Here is a 20,756-nt window from a genome sequence, read left to right as displayed (position 1 = left end):
AACTTATGTAATCGCTCAGCTGCCGGATCATCGCCTTTGACTCCTCTTCCTTTTTCCAGAGCTAGTAGCCTCAGTGCGTCAGTGCCATACACTACTCACCACGAAGTGTGTATGCTGACATTCCCCAGCTTAGACGAGTTCTTACCTCTCATCGCGACTCGCGTCGTCATTTCTCATAATTGCCAGCGCACAATCAGCACCGCCTGGCACCATGGTGACGCTCATCGATCTACTCAGCACTACCTATGCGCCGATACAGACGATGATACTGCCCTATCTCGACGTTGGCGATGTCATTGCTCTAGGTCGCACTTGCAAAGGTTTCGGTCAGATCCAGCCGGTGCTCGAGGCCACGACGTACAACATCAATCATCAACTCAAAAAATTCTTCCAGGATCCCATCGAATTCCGCTCGGTCCTAGGCGAATGTAATGGACTCATCGGTAGAGATTTTGCTCGTCAATTCCTTTCTCTATCTAAAATTGCCACCGACACACTGGTCCTTTACGTGGGCGGTGCAGGAGCTGGTCCAAGAAAAAAGCTTCTGGATATCATACGAACAAATGGCTACGAGCTCGAAAACGAGACATTCGGAGAATTCTCCAAGCAGAACGGCACCCATGGACGTCTTTACATCGACTCCTGCAATTGGGAAACGACGGCAATTACATGCCTCTTAGGCGAAGCCAGAACGACTGCCGATGTGAGCTTCATCTCTTGGAATAAAGCTTACTCTCTTTTTCCGTACCACAACTTCATCAAGAAAGAGAGTTTCATGCTCGAGTTTATTGATGATGACTACTCAAGAGTCAACCTCAACAATCTGACAAATGAGGGAATAAAGACCAAGACAGTATCATGGTCGCATCGAAAACACACGTTCAAGGTGAGCGATGCCGGATACGATGATGCAGATGAGCTGAGACGGCGTCGACGCATTGGCGACACGTTTTCGTGGGTACTCAATCTGGATGTCGAGGGCGTGCAGCCATCACACGTTCCGGATACAGTTCTCGAGATATCGACTTTCCGTCTGCAATTGTCTTCGAAGTACGCAAACGATTGGCAGGTCACCAACTACGAGGTTGAATTCGAAGACATCATCTCCCATCCAGTTCTGAGGCATAGGTACATCACGCTTACAGAGGATACCTGTTACGATGACGACGAGTTGTCACTGTTTGATGCAAACGGCCAGCGCATAAGAACATCCCATTTCACACGTAGATGCGATGAGCTTTGCGATAGACTCGATGAATTGACCCTAGTCGAGCTCACAAAAATCCCATCCGCAGAGCGGCCCCCGCAGTTTGCACAGCTCTCCGCCGGTCATGGTGCAATCAAAGAGGCACACAAGACCAGGGGTTTGTTCAAGCTGCCGTCTACTTGGACCTTCTACGACGATGAAGTCATTGCGTTTCTTAACAAGACTTGGGTTGAGCAGCAACTGTTAGACAAGCGGGAAGAAGCCCGGCGAAAAGCAATGTTCTTCGAGCTCGCCGAGAAGGAGCAGATGGAAGCTATAAAAAAGGGCAGGAGGGCAAGGGAAGAACTTGAATAACAAAGGGAAGTATTTTCAGCACGTCGCGTACGGTAGTCTGCTCACGACTCAAGAAATGATCTGAAGGTAAATGGAGAACGAAGAACGAAAATGCAGAGATTGGACATTGTAGTCAGAGGGTATAAAATGATGATGCCAAAGTACCCGCGCAAGGCATACGGTCCGATAGAATGGGTCTGCGAATTTTTCTGTTTTTTCATGACGAACACACACACATCGTCCTATAGCTTTACCGTAGCAAAGAGCTAATATACAACGCTACTGAGTGCATTCAATCTATGGAGACGAACACTTTGGGATGTTCTGGAATCTCCAGCATCGTGATCCACATGATTCCCTTTGCCGGTCCATAAATCAATGTAAAGACTCAGTAAAAATCGCAAAAGGGTCATCACCGACCAAAAACCTCCCGTACAATCGTATCTCTGTCAAAGTTCGCGCCGCAAAGCACCACAACATTCACCTGCCCATGCACCACCTGCTCCATCTTCTTGAACCCGGCCAGCGCCAGCGCAGAGCTGCCTTCCATCAGCATGTTCTCCTCCAACGCCAAATTCTTGAGCGCTTCTCTAATGTCATCCTCATCGCAGTCCACCACACCATCCACGACCTTTATAGCTAGTGGCAATGTGATTGTATCCTCGTCAATACCACCCGCCACAGCCTCAGCTAGGGTAGGCAGATGCTCCGTCTCCACAACTTTCCCAGCAGCCATAGAAGCAGCCAGCGCCCTCGAGTTATTCGCAGACGCACCGTACACCTTGACCTTTGGCGAGAAAGCCTTCAAGACAGAGCCAATTCCACTGATCAAACCACCCCCACCCATAGAAATAAACACATTTTCAACATCCGGACACTGCTCCAAGATCTCAAGCCCAATCGTGCCCTGCCCAGCAACAATATCCGGATCGTTGTACGGCGACACATACACAAAGCCCTCCTCCTTCGCCAACTTCTGCGCATGCTGCTCCGCGATCCCGGTCTCGGCACCATGTAACACCACACGCACACCATACTCCCTGATCTTCGCCAGCTTCGCCGGCACCACCGTCTCCGGTAGTACGACAGTCAGCTCGCGTCCCAGCTTACTCGCTGCACACGCTGCACCAATTCCATGGTTACCTGACGAGGCGGTGATCAGGCGGACTGAGGGTGGCGAAGCGGATAGTTTGGTCATGGCGCCGCGTAACTTGAAGGAGCCCGTGAGCTGGAAGTTCTCGGCTTTAAAGAAGAGGTTGGTCTTGCTGCGGGACGGTAGGAGGGGGGTTTCGTATATGTGGGACCGGATTCGGGAGCGGGCCTGCACGGAGGCGGCGGCGGAGTCGAGATAGCCCATTTTCTAGTTGTGGTGAAGGGAGACTCGGCAAGGGGGTTGGGTTGGAAAGTTTGTTAGAAATGGAGACGGTCGGAAAGCAGATAAAGATGTGCACAATGAAATTAAACAGCAAGATGACTGTTCAGCGATTTTGACTGAGGACAGTTCGCAAAGTGACATCCGATGACTACGAAGGGCGTGCCAAGACCATAGAAATCATCGTGCTGAAGACACTCTTAGTCTTTGGTACATAAGATGGAAGTCCCCTTTCAACAGCCAGAGGTTCATATGATTGTATTTACTCGGTGCACCCACTGCACCGTCGACGAGCAGACGAAGGAGCGGTGCGTGGTCGAGCTGAAAAGACGCGTCCATGCAACGCGTGCGTTAAAGCGGGGCAAAGGAAGCGACTGGAGCACGTCATTGGCCAGTGCGCCCACCGCGTTCATTCAGCTCGTCCACCGTCAGCCATCACTTCCACCTCCGCTTTGCTTGTGTAAGCCACGAAATGCTTGTGACACTCCGGTGAATTTTGTGTACATCGTTGAGGCATGGTATAATTGCGCGCCATGAAAGTTTCTTGCTCAGATCTGTTCGCTCTGCGATAGTACTGGGTGAAGCGTGCAAGTGTCCAAATGCATCGAAGCTGGGTGCTGTAGTGGCACCCACGTCGTCAACCTGACCAAGCTATTGAGATGAGAACTTGCAGTACTGTCGGTTCAGCTTCATCTCTAGCTTCTCGTAGTAGCGTTGTGTCCTAGAAGCAGACATCGAATGAGGGCTTCTGGATTTCCTCGCGGGATCAGCTCCGCTGTTTGCGAACACCGGTTTGGGCAGCTATAAGCACAGCCTGGTGCTTCAGCTCGAGTCCCTAGCGTTTTGATGGCAACATGATTCTTTGCAGGCCAGCGTTACGATCTATAAAGCTATCCGTGTTTTCTCAGTTGCATTGCATCAAGGCGACATCAAATAAACTACTTTCGACGATGTCTTCTACCAATATCAACAAGATTCGAACTCTAAAGCCTTTTCCCTCCCAAGCTTCGCCTGTCGACCGCGGCAGATACACTGTTGCCACTGAGCGCCGACTAGACCTGAGTCCACCAGATGAGCATACCTACACCAATGTGTGGTTTCAAACACCCGTGAGCGGACCAGTCGTGTATCTGCTCGGAAGCCAAACGTCTCATTGCTACAGGCTCTCACTATCGACACCATCAAACACATTGACTCAATTCAACTCTTCGCCGAATCGTATGATCAAGGTACTCTCAAAGCCCGTTATGTAGGCAACTGGACGTGGTTCGAGCTTGCAATTCTGCAAGACGACAAGTCCACCAAACCTAGGATCAAGAACGGAATAGAACTTGTCTGGAAGAGCCACCGCAATCGGTTTCAGACGAGTGGCTTCGACTGGGTACGAGTATCTAGCCCGTTGTTGGAGCTGTGTAATGCTGATCTTATATATTAGGAGGCCGGTCGGGCATTCACCGAGCACGAGGACCTCGTTCACTTACTGGAGGTAAGCGAGACCAAGAAGGGATAGTCTCCCGTTCACTAAGCCCATAGGACGGTAACGTTGTGGCTGTCCGTATCTGCGCAAAATTCGACTGGAGCAAGATCGCAGTGCGGAGCGGGTATCTTGTCGTCGAGATTGGCGATGCCGAAAGTAAGAGCTACCATTTTGTTCCCGTGGATATCCCAATATTGATACAGATCAGATGAGCAAAAGCCAGTCCAGTATACGAAGCTCGTCTCTGAGATTCAGGTAATTCAAGAGGTTCTCCATGAGACCAATGTGCAGACGCGGGCAGCATTCACACCACAGATACCAAACAAAGCTATCACTCAAGCCGATGCGTTTGCGACCGCAGACAAGACGCCCCTTCGTGTACTCTCTTTGGGTGTGTACCGCCTTCCCTCTTCCAAACCAACGGATCTAACAATTCTTGCAGACGGAGGTGGTGTGCGTGGCATGGCTTCTCTGCGCATGCTAAAAGCCGTTATGGCCAAGGTTCATCCTGATAAGCACCCTTATGAGGTCTTTGATATGATCGGTGGTACGAGTACCGGCGGGTATGCACCACTAAGCACCACCTTCATTGACGCAACTGATCATGACATAGCTTGATCGCGATTATGCTGGGGCGCCTCCGCATGAGTATCGATGATTGCATACAAAGCTACGGAGACTTCATGGACAAGATATTCAGAAACGAGCATGGTAAACTTGGAGAAGTGGCGGCAGCGGTCTTTCAAGGATCAAAATACGGCTCTCGTGACCTTGAAGATGTAGTCAAGCAAATTGTTCGCCAAAAGTTGGGAGATGAAAATGCAATATTGCTGGACGAACAGCAAGAGAAGAAAGGTGGAAAGGCCTGCAAGGTGTGAGTTTCTTCTGGCCCGTCAACCATATCGGACCTCACTAAGAAATTGTAGGTTCGTCATGGCAGTCAACAGCGACGCAGCCAACAACCGTGGGCCAGTGTTCTTGCGCTCGTACATCAATTCACAGAACCCTTCCGAAGTTCCTGGCATCAAGGTGTGGGAAGCTGCGCGGGCCACATCCGCGGCGCCAACCTACTTCCCACCCATGAAAGTGGGCCAGTACACATTTGTTGACGGGGGACTTCAGGCGAACAACCCTCTAGGATGGTGAGGGAGAACCCAATATCTCACGATAGATGATCATCTAACCTCATCCAGGCTCTGGACCGAAGTGCTCTCGGTCTTTGGTCCTGCGCGTGCCACCGATTGTTTCCTCAGCATCGGTACCGGCATACCTGCCAACCAGCCTCTCAACCAGAAGTCGAACGGTCTGAATTACCTCGCCGTGGCTGCTAATGTGCCCTCAATCGCCACTAACACTCAAGTCATGCACATCTTATTTCGTTGTCTGATCAACGCCTTTGCACCAAAACCTCAAGGCAAGAAGTACTGGAGACTCAATATTAGTGAGGAGATACCCGAGTGGAAGGAGAAGACACACCCATTGTGCGATGTCTTTGGTATCTTCGAGAAAGAGGTTCTTCACATGCAAGACTACAGAAAACTCGGAGATCTTGATGACGTCGGCTCGCTCCCAGAGCTTCTCAAGATGACAGACAATCACATCATGGCCCAGAGCAAAGATATCGCCGATTGCGCAGCAGCCTTGATGGGGACTCTGGAGAGCAAACTTTAGAGACCGTTGTGACGCCCGAGTATGAGCCTGTAGTTTTTCGTACCTTCTGTAATCAGTACTTGATGACCAAGGGTCCATTTTTCAAGACGTGGAGCATACATATAAAGTTTATCACAACTACAGTTTACGCGACTACTTTACGTGCGGGCATCCACCTTGTTTGACCCATAGATATGGTGCCATGACACGTCATCGTATAGTGTTCTGTATGTAAAAGCAATGTTGTCAGCAGCGCCGCGGCAACGTCTACCCTTCCGCAGGGATGTCTGCGACTGCATCCCTTAGCCCCCGTTTCTGAAACAGCGATATCCATGAACGCTTCGGCAGATTGACTCGAGAATGAAAAACCGTTGTAAGCTAGATATCACCTTATTATGTGCAGTAGTATAGGGCACGCAAGCGAGCTATAACAGAATATGCAGGGGCACATATGTATACAATCGATCGGCTCCACCTCTATCCGTTTAAGCAACAGATCTTCACAACGCAGCCATGATGCCTGGTATAGGTGAACAGCGTGCCTGCATTCAAAAACGTGAGACGTGGCGCAGTGCCAACGTCGCATCTGTCAATCCGAGATGGAGCTCGCCTAGGCTCTACACCAGATTGCGGGGCCGTGTTCTCGTTACGATGGGCAGCACCGGAGCACAGAATCGTAACTAAACCGATCAATATATCGAAACGATGAAAATCAGCGCCGAAGGTTTCATCATTGGGTGACCCGCAAATGGCGACGCGTAAAACGTGCGGCATTCTCTGGCGGCAAGTTGGCGGTAAGGTTTTCGCGGAGGCGTGCGTTATACCCCGGGGTTGTCATATGGAGCACTGACGCTTTTCAACGGCACGCGAGGGGTAAGCGCTCCCGCTGATAGGTCCGAAAATGGGCATATATAGAAAAAGTGACTCACATGCTTTAGATCGGTGAACTCTACCGGCTCGGAGGGTCAACGGGGTGATAATACCGAGTGGTATGTACGCGAGGTGTGATAGTGCATCGTATGTTGCGCTGCCCGCGCCTTGGAGTGAATGCCTTAAGAAGCAATTCTGGCGGGCGAACTCATAAGTTTCGTATATTGGCATGGGTTGAATCCTACATCGTGGTGTCGGGCGACAGCACGGGTGCCAGGGCGGATCGCAGTGCAGATCGCGCAGGTTCGGGCGCCCGGGGGACTTGTTCGTTCCCAAGTCGGGACTGTTCACCGATGTTTGCACAATCGGAGTACATACATGAGAGAACCCGTATGAAACATATCCCGACAATAGCTTGCCTCAGGCACCCGGCCGACTGGGCGCTCACGTTTTGTAGTTGTTGACGGACCTTCACACGTGCGCCCTCCGAGCCAAGTCATTCTGGACCCACTGTTGCCGTAGCTCTCTGCCCTCATACAATTGTTATCATCATAAGGACGCATCTAAATGCATCATTTGTCACCTTCCAACGTCCCAAGGTCAATGTTGGAGAGGCGGTTTCGGATTCCGATCTCCGATCTCTGGTTCGCAACGGTCCGCGTCTCACGCCGTTCGTTGAGACCCTGTAACCGTTAACATGCAGCCTAACGGCGCCTGAGCGTTGCCCAGTTATGCATAAAGTAACTACAAATCATAAGTTGTGGGCGCAGAACCAGCCAGGCGGGTGACGCCGAGAATGCAAGTTAGATCAGAACACTCAATGCAATATTGGTGGCAGATTGTAGACACGAGTTTGCCAGGCAAAAGTATTACATTCGGAGTATTACAATGGTACTTGAAATCTACAAGTAGAAAGAGAGGTCTAGCGAGTGTGACGCAGGCAATCATTTGATCGTCCTGCTGGGGTATAGGTACACAAGGAAATTTGTCTGTGATGCTGCTGATGACGTTTAAAGCAACGGGGAAAGGATATGGTACTGGGTGTAACAAGAATGAAACGCAAAATGAAATGTTGCTGTTGAAGCCTGGGTATCTTCCCGCTCGTCTGTATTTTCCTCGCCGAAGTGACATGCTCCACCACTGTAGTCGCAAAGTTTAGTGGACTTTGCTACTACTAGTTTTGTGTTGAACGCATGGCACACTGCCGACTCTTTTATGCCTTTGTGTATCTTGCTTCCAAATCGCAATGCCGCTCCTAATCGGATTCTTATGCAGCGCAACTCGTCAAACTCAATCAACGCCGCTAGCCATGGTGTAGCCCAAAGGGATGCCCAAATATCGCAATGTCTCCGAAGAGTTTCGATCCGAGAATGCAGTACGCGCTTGCGATGTTTATTCGAAGGGAATCCTGTTGTGAAGTCTGTGTCGTGTACGTCGTGAAGCCAGCAAAAGACAATTAAACATGTTGTTGATGAAGTTTGGCAAATGCCCTTCTCTCAAATTCTTCGTTGCGACCTGCACAACTGCAACATCCACCTTTTGAAATGAGATGCTTGGAGTCTCATGCACTGAGACCTCCAAAGTAATCGGCCAGTCATTGGTAGCTGGTAGCGCTCGGATCGCCATGGCCTCCGGGCATCTCGCTCTGAACATACACGCTCTGCTCCTGTTCGCGATCCTCCTCCTGTTCTATTTCGATTGCTTTCAACTCTTCCGCCTTGTCTTTGCATGCAACTGGCGAGAAGCCAGCGCCAACTTTTGATGAGATGATGCGCCATTTGTCGTTTTCGTACTCTTGCATCGAGGTGCGCAGTTTTGTAACCTGTAATCCCATTGTGGTTAGCATTTCCGCTGGTCTGCAAGTAACCAAGTACGACATTCCGCGTTTCAGGATAAAACAGACGTAATTATCGCAAGATGGAGTCTAGATGTTTGAAACAAATGGATGCCACTTACCATCTCATCAGTCCAGACTGTTGTCTTGGCCTTAAGCTTCGTGCAGTATCGCACTTGCAGGGTTCCAGAACTGCGACCTGGGAAAAAGTCCGCGATTTGCTTCCACGTCAAGTTTTTTTTCTCCTTCAAGTCGACTAGTAGCTGGTCGTCTTCGGGCGTGAACTTTAGTTTCGGGCCGCGAGGCCGTGGCGCGGGGGGAGGCATGCCCTGTGCGCCGACAACGCTGGGGGGTCCATGGTGAGGAGTGGGGGAAGACGGCGCGCCCTCCATCTGCTGTCTCTTGCTGCGGTGAGTATTGGGGAGATGGTGATGATGTGTTGGAGGTAATACATGCTGCTGTTGCGGAGCATGTGGAGGTGGATATTGATGGAGCGAGTAATCCTGTTGCGAAAGTGAGACGCTTCCTGTTACTTGCCCGTACGGGTGCAAATGCTGTTCTAAGGAAGGAACATCCTGCTGCAGATGGTGCTCCTGATGACTGCGCTTGCGTCCGGAGGTTTGATAAGTCGGAGGGTAGCCCACATTGTAGGAGCTTGGTGGCTGCTGTGACATCTGGTGGTGGCGTAGAAGGTGAGGTTGATGCAGCGACGGATGTGTTTCGATATCTGTGTAGGCTGAATGAGTGGCAGCGCCGGCATGTTGGAGTCCATGAGACGGGTGTGGGTGCAAAAAAGTGTGCTGGTACTCTGAAGGCAGCCCGGTGTGGGGATGTAGCGCATTTGAATGTTCGACGTTCGATGTCGGGACATTGTGGTCGTCTCCGGCATCGCCTGGCACGCTGTAGTCGAATAAAGCGCCTCGGTAGGGACTCGCCAGGATTGCGATTACGCATGGAGACTACCAGAGCTAGCTTGCTCTGGCAGGCCGCCGCAGTGAGACCTGAGCCAGAAAAAGAATGCTGAGGCTGCGTTCCGGGGTTGCGTCGAGGTACTTGTATCGCATGTGTTTACGATTATTTCCGACCGTTGTTACGTTGACAAATGTTGGAGCAAGTAGAGCTTCGAGGATAGTGCCATAGACGTAGCCTGGTCGCGTGTGTTAAGGAGTGGGATAGCCGATTATAGCTTATAAAATTCAGAACAACAATAACATGCCGTTGGGACAGGTTTGTTATAAACCGATTCTGCGCGCCTGAAGGAGCGAAGGCATGAAGGCATTTGGGAACTTTGTCCCTTCAACAATCCTAGTCCTGTGCACTTGCCACACGGACACAATGCCGAAGTACCAAAAGCTATGGGGCATTCCCACGAGACGGTGTCTGTTCCTGAATGGTACAGAATTAGCTGAGTAGGGTAGGCCCGACAACGATTTCTACGTCAAGCATCATGCGGTGATCAATGACAAGGAAGGGGACCCCGGTTCACGATCTGGGAGGGTATCCCAATTCATTTGCGCCAGTGTAATGCTGCTGGCTCGTGTCCTGAATGGCTGCTGAGGCAAAATGAAAGCAGAGATTAGTTTCCTTACCCTAGTGCCATTCGACATTGTCGGCCAAGCGTACATGGTCCAAGCCAACGCTGTTCTATTTCTAGAAGACCAGGACAGAAAGATCTCCAGCACCGTTGCAGCATCCTCATGCATATCCACAGTATCCCAGCGCAGCGTGGTGGCCAGAAGATGCGCATTGAAGATGGTCCCAAAGGGCTAGGATGGGCGCGTCAACATGACAGGGGAAATACCTAAAGCGGTGACGCCACTAGAAAGACGATGTATGCGAGATTGAACGACACGGAGTTGAAGAGAACGTGGAAACCAGGGCCGTGGTCTGGAAAGCATGGCGCATGCCATAGCTTGTGTCTGCTGGATCATCTTGACACCACGAACGTTCGTGAGTGGAGTAAATCATGCCAAACCACGGCAAGTGCATCAAGGACAGACTGGTTCATGCCTGGAAGTGCCTTACCCGTGGTGGGCCACTGTGGGCCCTCATGCTGCTTGCTTCCTGCACGGACTCGGATCAGGGAGGCGCAAATGCCGGTAGGGGAGAGCTGTCTTGACGTAGCACCCGTCTGTAAGCAGTGAGCCGGGCGTTGGCTCGCTCAATCAGAGCTTTCTGTCGCATTGGCATGAGGCCGCGTGAGGATTGGCTCCTGCAAGTGCCGTTTCGACGTTATATGAGGGAACCCGGGCCTATATGCGGTTCAGCATCCCCGCAGAACGAGGATCGACCGAGCCACAAGGAGATCCTTATTGCGACTGGCTGGCGCACGAGCGCGCACGACAGAACTGACGGGCGCACGGAAGGAAACACGTAGATGCGGTGGCGAATTGCGCAGCGAACAATGTTTGCTGTTATATTACTGCCGTTGTTGGGGTTGCGGGCGCAGAGGAAGCGAGGCGGCAAAAGGTGGCAGTGTGCGAATTGGTTCGGCACTAGGTTCACGGCACGATAGCGACAGCTTGGCATCGCGAAGTCGTTTAGGGCGGCTGCGATTTGCCGCCTCCGACGCTCGCAATCCCTCAGCTCGCAACAAACGGGCGCTGCAGTCGCAATGCGGATGGCGCCACACAACCTCCTACCGCTATCTGTGCGGCACAGACCGACACCGACGAGCTCGCTCCGAACACCAAAACACAACACCAGCCCCTCGACACGTGATCCTTAGGCGAGCACGCACGAGCGGAGGCTACCAGGTTCTCCTTACAAGGGCAGCAGCTAGTATGACCTCACAATGCTGAATCGAGGTTGAGGCGTCAAAGTTGGTCGAAGCTGTCCACAGACGACGTTTGACACCTGCCAGTATTAGCCATTTAGGCTGATGGTAAGACATGTCGGTGAGACCGATCACGACGACGTGAAGTCCATGCGCTCTACAGTACCGTACTGAGCCGTACTCAGCCATGGAGAACACTCGCAATGAGGCCTCTGTCGTCCGTGCCCTCCCGACGCGCGACGCGTACCTCGACGAAGTACAAGTGCAGTGGTCTTGAGTGACAGTGCGCTTCATGCGACAAAAGGACTGCCTGTTGCAGTCAATTCGCCCTTGATCGTGATGTTACCTGAGTCGCCAGGTCGGATGCAGGCCGATCCTGGCTCATACCACACCATCTCTTCTAGCTGCCTTGTCACACACCCTTTACTACTAGTACAGGCCTATGTTGAAGGGACTGATTGCGCGGGATGGACTACCAGGCCGTGTCGTGGTCGGAGTCGCGCCACACAAGCGGAAAGACGCAGGTACCACGAACTGCCAGTTGTTCGACCGGGTTTGTGATCGGTTAGCGGCCGCACGGAGAAACAACCACGTTAGTAATGACGAGGCCTTAAAACATCGTAGCGAACTACTGTGAGTACGCAAAATAAAGGCTTTCGTCGTGAAACTGAGACAGATGGGTCTCTGTATAATCGTTGCATTACCTCCACGCACTGTCGACTTTATGTAGTCGTTATGTTGGTGGAGGTGGTCCAATCTACCATCGCCAATACTCAACCATACAGCAAGACGGGTCCATACTCCAAGACATACACGCCCAAAACAGTCGAAATAGTTGTAGGGATAAAGGCGCCGAGTGCAAGGAAATGATTTTGTTTGAGGCTGCCGACAGCCGTTGCCAAAAATCAAACTAGGATGCACTGCTCGACCGAGGCAGGAAAGCTGGTATCATAAAGTGGAACCGTTGCACTGTAACCGGGAAGATGCAAACAGTGCTCAACATTGTCAATACTTTCCACCAAAGTGTTCCTTCGCATACTGTTCGCAAGCCTGCGACGACGTCAGTGGATTCAAAGTAGAGCGACGTTCACTGAAGATTTCGTGAAGGTCTTATCAGGTGGGATTGGGGCCTACCTTTGCAGGTTTGCCGACTTTCTGTCCGATAGCTTTCCATTTGTTGGCATCATATTCTTTGATCGCGGCGAGTAGTGCTGCACTCTGCTTCAAATCAGTATTGGTCTGTCATAGTACTGAGACTGTACGATCAAACTCACCTCGTCTTCCGCAAATTCTGCATAGTGCATATCCTTAGCGAGCGCAATCAGCAATGTTGTCAAGTCCAGATCAAACAGTGCACCCACTTTGTACCAATGCTTCTTCACGCTACCTTCGGTTCGTTGTGGGAAAGTCTGTGACGTGTCAGCATGAGCGACACCCGGTTGACTGATGAACTTGAGAGCTCCTTCCTCCCCAGTAACGACCGTCGTGTCACCTACCTTCGCAATTTCGCTCCAGCTGTTGCCTGTGTCTCTCATTTGCTTTAGCCTCAATTCTTCTGCTGGTGTCCAAGGCGTGTTTGTTCGGCTCTTCTTAGCCTTCGGCTCTTGCACCGAAGGGTCAACGTGTTCTGCTTGGGCAGACGCAACACTGTTCTGTGCCTCTGCGCCACCGCTTGTGTCTGCCATGTTGTTGACCTGCTGGCCTGCACTGACAGATTTACGCTTGCGATGCCCAGACGTTGGGGACTGTGTTCGATGCGCACTCATAAGGGCTTCGCGGGTTTCCTGAGGAACAGGAGCTGCAGGCTGCGAGACAGGTTGTTCGCTTGCTGGAGCTTCCTGTGATATTGGAGGTAAGGTGGGGAGAGTCGGTGACGGCTTCAGATTACGTGTGGAAGCTAGCGAGGAGCTGTAGCATCGAGGAGTCGAGGTCAGCGGGCTCGAAAAAAGGGTTGGAGTTGAGCGTCGAGTACAGGGAGCTTGACGTAGCACTTGGCGACGAAAGACCTGAGGTCTGATAAAGAGCGACTCACGACATGATGGCGCACGAGTGCGTCCCGCCCGCCGCCGGTCGAATAGAGACGCGAAGCTTCGTTACTGGTCAGATCAGATGCGTCTGTAGAGCGTGGTGTCATGCTCGTATATTGCCAGGTTCAGCAATGCATTCAGAGAGTACAGCGGCGATTGTGGACGCGGTAGATCATCATGATATCCAAGTAGGCAGACCGCCCGTCAGTGCGAGCGTTGATCAAGTACAAGGAATACAAGAATGGACAGGTTTGCAGGCAGGCGAACGAATGGGCGCAGCGGAGACGCACCAGACGAAAGGACTACTGGGATGTTGTGGGGTCAATCAACCAAGTATCGGCGGGGGCAGCCGCTGAGCTGATAGGGCTGAAGTAGAGGTACTACGATAGCTGTCAAAGACATGTGGAAGCGAAAGTATCGGTACGAGACCCAGCTGCACTCGAGAAGCGGGGTAAGCAGCCATTTCGACAGGCCCCGATGAGTAGGTGGCTTGGAGTTGCGGGCACAACCAGACGAGTCCGAAGGGGGCGGGGAAGGTGCAGACAGCGCGTGACATGCTCATGCATCTCCAGCTCTTGTGCGTGATGCAAACCGATTGCCGATCGCGCGATGACGAGCATCGATACCGACGTCTGACCAAGGTCGCGAGATACCGCAGCTCACCTTCAGTGCGTTAGACAGGCGCCGTACACACTACCATTCGACAACGATTTGGTATGGTAGGGAGGACCCGTCCACTTGTGGGTCTTACATGCAGGTGTGAGGCGTGGTTGAGTGCGAGTGGTAGCGGAGAAAGGATGACAGGTGATAGCGGGGTTGGTACGTGCGCTGAGTCCAGGCTGCTCAGTCCTCTGCATGTTGCTTGTGCTTTCAACCTCATCATCGGTCAAACAACATGATGAGAGGTTGCAGCGACTTTCAACAATCTAACGTCACACAACGCGTGACAACGTCGCAGATACGCCCATCAATCTCACAGAGACTTTGGATGCCAGCCAATGACGGCCCAACTGATCATTTTGGCATGTAGCTCGTTAGCCCTTCGAGCCGTTCGCCAGCCCCTGCCGTCTTTGTCACGGCGCAATTCGGATGGCGACCCTCGACAACCGGACGCGGGGAAAGCAAATTGATTGCTTCTGTTCTATTTATTATCACAAATACCGCAGGTGTTCTATGCAACTGAGCATATCTCTGCTTAAACGTGGATTCAGCTCGTCTTCGTTGCCAAGCCAAAGACTACCGGCCACCTGACGCAGCGCCAGTATCAGCCCAAGCCGCAAACGTTTTGGAGAACCGCTCTGCCACAGCGTTCCAACTGACCGCTCAGTAATAACGGTGTTTGTTAAGCGCTAAGAGGCATTGCCTGAGGACTGCCCTACCAAGATGATGCTCAAGAACGGAACACGGCATTGCCGGGCCATCTCTTGTCTCGACTGTCTCACGACATCAACGATGACCTGGTCTTCAGCAGGTTTGTAGATTCGTGTTGCGCATTTTGATTGCGTGTTTCTGTGCTTAACTTTCGTGTTTTGCATGTTGTCGCTGTTCGTTGACGACCACGACCAAATCAGCGTTATAATGTGACATTCAGTATTAAGGTATTCCTCAGGCACTAAGGCAGCCAAACGGTGCACTGTTCTCCCCGCTACCTGGAATCGCGCGTTTTGCGTTAGCGCCCGCTGTTGATATCGGTATGGGGTGGATTTGTTTCCAGGCTCTCCAAACATTGTCAAACCTTTCGCTTCGCAAACCTGCTGCACGAACCGCTCTCTGACATATTCGGTTTTGAAACCTCCTCCCCCTAACCCTAAAGCGTCCGTTAGCTTCATGCATTCTGCTCTAGAGCGTCAATATGCGAGGCGAACGCATCGTGGAGGAAATCTTGTGCCTCGTTCTCCGGCTCAATGTGTCTCGCGTCAGGGTTGCTCTAAACATTTGGCATACCAGCGCCGATGTCAGCCGGGCTGGGGATCAGAGCCTTGGCTGCATAACTGACAGTTTGAAAACGTTGCCAACATCAGGAAGAGCCACTGTAATCCACAATGGTGCGCGGCCACGAAACGTCCCGTTGTCCAAACTCTATAACAGTTATCGGATGCCCCAAGTTTCGAGGCCTCAACCGCATCTGTTCAATCGGCATCAGTCTTTTGGTTTCTTTCTTAGCAGCCTTGTAATACTTTCTTTAACTCCCACCGGTTGGGCTGCGCTACATTCCTTAATCGACATTGCTGAGCAATTACATTCGTGTATACCACCTTTCAGTAATACATTCTTTCAGAGCTAGACTCGACACCAAAGAACAGATATCCTCTACGGAAACGATCTTACGCCTTCGACACAACGCCAACACCTGTCCGAAACCCATACCTTCCAACCACCAAATATTACAACACATCAACATATCACAATGCTCCACCACCAGCCTCAGATTCTTTCCCCTCTCCCTGAGATGGGTCACCAATCTCCCAACGCATCTGGTCTTCGCGCCCGCAAGATGTCTGCTGCTGGAAACCGCTCCTGGTCAGAAGAAGAGGTAAGAAGACTGTCGTATCCAGTATGGATTCTGCTGACACATATTAGGAGCACTATCTGCTCCAAACTCGCATGCAGAAGATGCCTTACAAACACATCGCTGCTCATCTGAAGAAGACCGAGCTCGCTTGCCGCCTGCATTATCATCAGTTGTCGCACGGCAGCCACCGTCGTCGACGTAACTCATCGGTCTCCTCGACCGCCTCGTTTGGCTCCGTTGCCCAGTCCGTTTGCTCGATGGGAACCGATCAGGATGACTTCTCACAGTCTTCTCGTCACACTTCGCCAATGAGCTACGCGGGAGGCTCCCACCACATCAGGGCGACTTCGCTTACTGCATCTCCTGGACGCAGCCAGCACAAGATTCTTCTCCCCAAGCCTCGCACACTCACTCCTCAGGGTTCACCTGAGCCCCACGCTGGACTCCGCATCAACACCGAGGTTGTCTACCAGGCGCGCATGGTTGATACCGACCGTCTCCGCTCTATCTACGAAGCCCGTCGCCAGCAGTTCTGGTCAGCTGTCGCTGCCGATTACGGTGCTGATGTCTCACCAGCTCAGCTGGAGGAGATCTGGCGCAGCAGCTCCAGCTCCGTGCGCCCGCCCACCCCCGAAGCATCACCCGATGGCAGCATCATGCACAACCCGATTCTCAAGTCTTCGGCCTTCCAGTACCCATCGCCTGCTCACAGCGAGCACAAGCACTACAGCCCTATGAACGTCAGCGCTGTTTCGACCCCCGAGCGCATGCCCTACGTACTTCCCATGCCCGTTCCCTCTTCGGGACGTGCCCGCGCAGGTACCTGGAGCTCTGCGCCTAGGGATAACATGCCCATCGCTAGCCTCCTCACCGAGGATAAGAACCCTCGTCAATTTTAAACGCGTCATGGATAACTTGTACCTTACGACTTCTTACTCTCGTTAATTCCCATTATTCGATCCGTTCTGCATGGGGCTTGTATTCCAGTCACTCGTTTATCAAGTTGTTCAGGCGCATCAAAGTGGAGGCTTAACGAATTTCATTTGTTCACTCAGCGCTGGTGGTTCTTTGGACGGGAAATCGGGCACAAGGATAGCTACGAGACATCTCGACTCTAAGTAAATCATATCTTATCAAAATTCATATCTTATTTAAATATACTTGCACATTTGCACAGTCTTGAATGTTTACGAACACATACTCAGAAGATGGCTTCGCCAAAGTTGCAATACAATTGTCGTGCCATGTTGTTCATGAATTCGATTGTCGTGCCTTCCGCGCTGTCCGCGCTTCTGCTTTAGCGCGGCGCCACATGGTCCTACCTATCAATTACATCTCCACCACATCACTCCCACATCGCCAACGGCGCCTTCTACCACTGAATGACAGATTTTTGACAGCCCCGCAAGGGAAGCCCCACATGGTTCCAGGCAAGTCGGGAAGTAACATTGACCCTGTCCATTATAAATTGCCGCTTTGGGCGTAGCCGATGTTTCGTTCTTGACCCCGTGAAACACTATCAGCCTCAGGTTCAGATACTATCAACATCACCCTTCTTCACAGCCTCAGCCTCGCGGATCGAAGCGAACACAGAGTGCAAACGTCCTGTAGTCTCCACTTACCAAAAAATGGACTAGTGCCTGGTAAAGGAGTAATCTCTTAAGGACCCGCAACCCAGGTTCGCAGACACCAGGGCCATGGATGAACACGACCACGAAAAGAACAGTGTCAGCCCTGCTGAGAACAGGCCCATGAAATCAAATCATCGTTGCCATTATGCCGATTCCAGTCGACCAGAGTAACTCCTGGTCTCGCATCTCCCGCGTGTGACTACAAGATCCTTCGTAGTTGCCTGTTGTGGCCTGTCATGTACATAGACCTCATTTCCCATCGTTCATGCCTGCGGGGCATAGCTGTTTATCCTTGTCTAACAGGCCTCCGACTTCCTCGCGATGCCGGCACTGGGCAGGTGCCATCCCCGTCTCAGGATTTGGAAGCCCAGTCACCCAAGTCCCGCCTGGTCGTCGGCGCGGCATGACTGGCCAGGCCCACCCTTGTTCGCATGGACTCTGTGGTGCCCGAGAATTCAGGCGATGGTTTGTCGCCTTACCTGCTCAATGGCGGCCTTACGACGCCACGCAGGCACTCGGAGGGATGACGTTGTAGAATTGTGGCTATTGAAATGAAGAGCGTCGGATTTGCGGTCCCGAGGATCGCCGGAGGATACTTCCGCTTCCAAGCAAGTTAGCAGGGAAGCGTGGCCGCCTTCTCGCGGCCTTCCAGAAGCATTCCAGAATGCTCGCCGTATGCAAAGACGGAGTAACTCCTGAGTACGTCTACACTCTCCTTTCTTCGTGCTTCCAGAAGAGACGCGTCTACCTGGTCAGACCTGAGGGAACACGCCACCCATCTATGAGTCATATGTTTCTGCATGTGACAAGCTTTCAGCGAGAAGGGGGTGCCTGCTCTGGATCTTGCTGTGCTGCGGCAGACTCTGAGTCCCTACTTTGCACACCACTCTCTTCGATGCTTGTGACCAGCTCTTGCAAATCTTCCGCAGAGGCGCCGCGACCACCGTATTCTGAGTCCAGACGTTGCATGAGCTCCTCCCCTGGCAGAAGAATACTTCTATCAATGGCAAGCGGCAGTCCGCGGTGCCGACCACGTACCATGACAAACAACATGACGACTTTGCTGAGACTTGCAAACGAGCCACTGAGGCTGTAGTCTTGGCCTGGAACACCAGTTGACAGGCCGACCGTGCCGTACGCTGAAGTCACTTCAAACAGTACAGAGAACGAGTCGAAGCCTGGGTCGCCCCTCAGAATGTGACCCCGCTCTATGATGCTGACGAGGAAAAAGGCGAGAAACTGGAACCAAATGTCGTAAGCGAGCTGCTTCTGCAAATGAGATGAGATACCGGCAGCACTGCCGTCGTCTTCTTGCAGACCGATCGAACGCTCCTCGTACGTGTTCGTTTTGCGAAGAGTCATCACCAATGGATAGCTGGAGATGTACATGATGACAAGGTAGGCTACCAGACATGCTGGTGCCAGGGAGCTAAACGCGATGATATACGCTCCAGACGTGCGGAGGCCGGTCGCTTGGAACAATCCATCCAAGATCCGAGTTCCAGTGGGCAGGATATCAACGTCCGGCATCCCAATATTCAGAATCTCGAAACAAAGCCAAGCAGTGATGTCGATGACGATCTGGATAGCAAGCAAATACCAAGTTTGCCTGCTCGGGAACAGGTAGATGAAGCAACGTCTCGGATGTTGTAGTAGAAACTGCAGAGTATTGTGCAGACGAGATCCTTTTGGAACAAGTTTCTTCATTGTCCATATGGTCAGCCGTAGGAAGATTGGGAACTGCGTCTGTCCAACCAAAGCCAAAGCACCAGCGATGATCAGGATGAACGGCATGCCACTGAACGGTATGAAGTTGGCGTTTAGTACGTTCAGACCGCCATTTGCGAATTCAGTAACAGTCGAGAAGAACGCCCACCACCCTGGATTTAGACCTCCTGGTTGGGCTTCACGCAGGATGTCCCTTGTAGAGGAGCGGTACGCGTAAGGTACCAAGAAGACAACACCAAACGCGTACCAGAACAGCTGATAGCCGATCAGAATAAACATCAACGCCTGTAAGGCGCGGTACTCGACGCCTCCCAATTCTAGTCGATCATGCTCGCTGAGTTCCAGGAAGCGTCCTTTAGAGTCCAGATGTGGTTTGAACGATACGTAATCGTGCTGCTCCGGCTTCAACTCGCTCGTGACGCTGTCAAATACACGTCTGAAGAAATTCTTCGCCAGTTTCGTTTCCCAGGGCGTCGGTACGAACCCAAAGCCTGTCTGGTGATGAAACGTGCGTCTTTTACTCAGCGGCTGAATCTTCTCTTGCTTCTTCTGCGCGGGATTGGCCCTGCTCTTTCGGCGCTCGCCGTTCTGTCGCTGACGTAGGCTGTTGCTGCTGCTGGCGCTGCTTTGATCGGTCTGCCGATTATCTTCGATGTCCTGAACCAGGCGTTGCATTGTGCGCGAGTGCTTTACAACTTCTGACATGCGCTTGCGGAACATAGATTGTCGTATGAGCACGACTACCATTGAGACAAAGGGGATGTTGCCGATTATCAGGAGAATGCAAAGAACTGCTTGCTGAAATCCAGAGAGGTCGCCCAAGTCTACAGGATTGAGACCTGCAGTCTGTTTAGTCAGAATTCACATCCAATCTTTGCTGCGGGCTTACCTGTTGTTGTCATGGCACTACATGTCAGGAACAGTGCATCCATGTAGGTCAAATGTGAGTCTCTATACTCCTTCGGTCCAGTCTTAACACCTTCGCCATATACAATGACGGACGATATGGCTATGACAACGATAAAGTATAGCATATGCGCGCGATAGAAGTTGAGCCTGAAAATCTCATCTTTCATGTACGCGAGGAAGTGATTCTTGGCTTCCCGCGGGTTGCGCTGCAGCTCTTCGACCGGATCAGGCATCGTGCGCTGGTGAATGAGCAAGAGTCGCAGTCGCAACGACAACTGAAGGGAGTGACTGATAGCAATACTTCCGAGACATTCCGTGCATCTTCCGGTTTGTTGTTGACGCTGAAAGAGGCAGTGCAGTTGCCAATGCGGCCAATTCGAAGTCGCGTCGCGGCATGATGTCATTGGGCGACAACAAAATGCGCTGTCGA

At 51.9% G+C, this 20,756-nt stretch overlaps 7 protein-coding genes across 7 annotated transcripts; 3 read left to right on the top strand and 4 right to left on the bottom strand.

Annotated features, from left to right (window-relative positions):
- The first annotated feature begins 1 nt into the window (after nucleotide 1).
- On the top strand, nucleotides 2-1,783 carry C7974DRAFT_449101 (uncharacterized protein). The gene has a single exon (XM_046145696.1). It carries the CDS (start codon nucleotides 212-214, stop codon nucleotides 1,559-1,561), a length of 1,350 nt encoding a protein of 449 aa, XP_046000189.1. The 5' UTR covers nucleotides 2-211; the 3' UTR covers nucleotides 1,562-1,783.
- A 144-nt stretch (nucleotides 1,784-1,927) lies between these two features.
- Nucleotides 1,928-3,234, bottom strand: C7974DRAFT_387973 (putative threonine dehydratase). The gene has a single exon (XM_046141233.1). The coding sequence runs from the start codon at nucleotides 2,895-2,897 to the stop codon at nucleotides 1,953-1,955; it is 945 nt and encodes a 314-aa protein (XP_046000188.1). The 5' UTR covers nucleotides 2,898-3,234; the 3' UTR covers nucleotides 1,928-1,952.
- Nucleotides 3,235-3,759: 525 nt separating this feature from the next.
- On the top strand, nucleotides 3,760-6,322 carry C7974DRAFT_387971 (acyl transferase/acyl hydrolase/lysophospholipase). Its single transcript, XM_046141232.1, has 9 exons — nucleotides 3,760-4,021; nucleotides 4,075-4,293; nucleotides 4,348-4,398; nucleotides 4,446-4,545; nucleotides 4,598-4,780; nucleotides 4,832-4,952; nucleotides 5,003-5,263; nucleotides 5,316-5,531; nucleotides 5,583-6,322. The coding sequence occupies exons 1-9, from the start codon at nucleotides 3,767-3,769 to the stop codon at nucleotides 6,058-6,060; spliced, it is 1,884 nt and encodes a 627-aa protein (XP_046000187.1). The 5' UTR covers nucleotides 3,760-3,766; the 3' UTR covers nucleotides 6,061-6,322.
- A 2,181-nt stretch (nucleotides 6,323-8,503) lies between these two features.
- C7974DRAFT_305978 (uncharacterized protein) lies at nucleotides 8,504-9,702 on the bottom strand (the record flags this gene model as incomplete). Its single annotated transcript, XM_046138054.1, has 2 exons — nucleotides 8,504-8,731; nucleotides 8,866-9,702. Coding segments are annotated over 2 exons (1,065 nt in total), but the record flags the coding sequence as incomplete, so codon positions are not given.
- Nucleotides 9,703-12,075: 2,373 nt separating this feature from the next.
- C7974DRAFT_126931 (uncharacterized protein) lies at nucleotides 12,076-13,713 on the bottom strand. The gene is made up of 6 exons (XM_046135278.1): nucleotides 13,552-13,713; nucleotides 13,016-13,427; nucleotides 12,881-12,928; nucleotides 12,794-12,826; nucleotides 12,654-12,737; nucleotides 12,076-12,569 (listed from the first exon to the last, which is right to left on the bottom strand). Exons 1-6 carry the CDS (start codon nucleotides 13,554-13,556, stop codon nucleotides 12,525-12,527), a joined length of 627 nt encoding a protein of 208 aa, XP_046000185.1. The 5' UTR covers nucleotides 13,557-13,713; the 3' UTR covers nucleotides 12,076-12,524.
- A 2,240-nt stretch (nucleotides 13,714-15,953) lies between these two features.
- Nucleotides 15,954-16,957, top strand: C7974DRAFT_306371 (uncharacterized protein; the record flags this gene model as incomplete). The annotated part of the gene is made up of 2 exons (XM_046138076.1): nucleotides 15,954-16,079; nucleotides 16,127-16,957. The coding sequence occupies 2 exons, from the start codon at nucleotides 15,954-15,956 to the stop codon at nucleotides 16,955-16,957; spliced, it is 957 nt and encodes a 318-aa protein (XP_046000184.1).
- A 1,406-nt stretch (nucleotides 16,958-18,363) lies between these two features.
- C7974DRAFT_126917 (potassium transport protein-like protein 1) lies at nucleotides 18,364-20,661 on the bottom strand. Its single transcript, XM_046135277.1, has 2 exons — nucleotides 20,307-20,661; nucleotides 18,364-20,256 (listed from the first exon to the last, which is right to left on the bottom strand). Exons 1-2 carry the CDS (start codon nucleotides 20,557-20,559, stop codon nucleotides 18,503-18,505), a joined length of 2,007 nt encoding a protein of 668 aa, XP_046000183.1. The 5' UTR covers nucleotides 20,560-20,661; the 3' UTR covers nucleotides 18,364-18,502.
- Between the last annotated feature and the right edge of the window lie 95 nt (nucleotides 20,662-20,756).

This window comes from Boeremia exigua (genome assembly GCF_020726555.1).
Source record: "Boeremia exigua strain MPI-SDFR-AT-0100 chromosome Unknown C7974scaffold_3, whole genome shotgun sequence".
Classification (NCBI taxonomy): Eukaryota; Fungi; Ascomycota; class Dothideomycetes; order Pleosporales; family Didymellaceae; genus Boeremia; species Boeremia exigua.
Note: the sequence above shows the minus strand (reverse complement) of the source record. Positions and strands in the feature narration are given on the sequence as shown.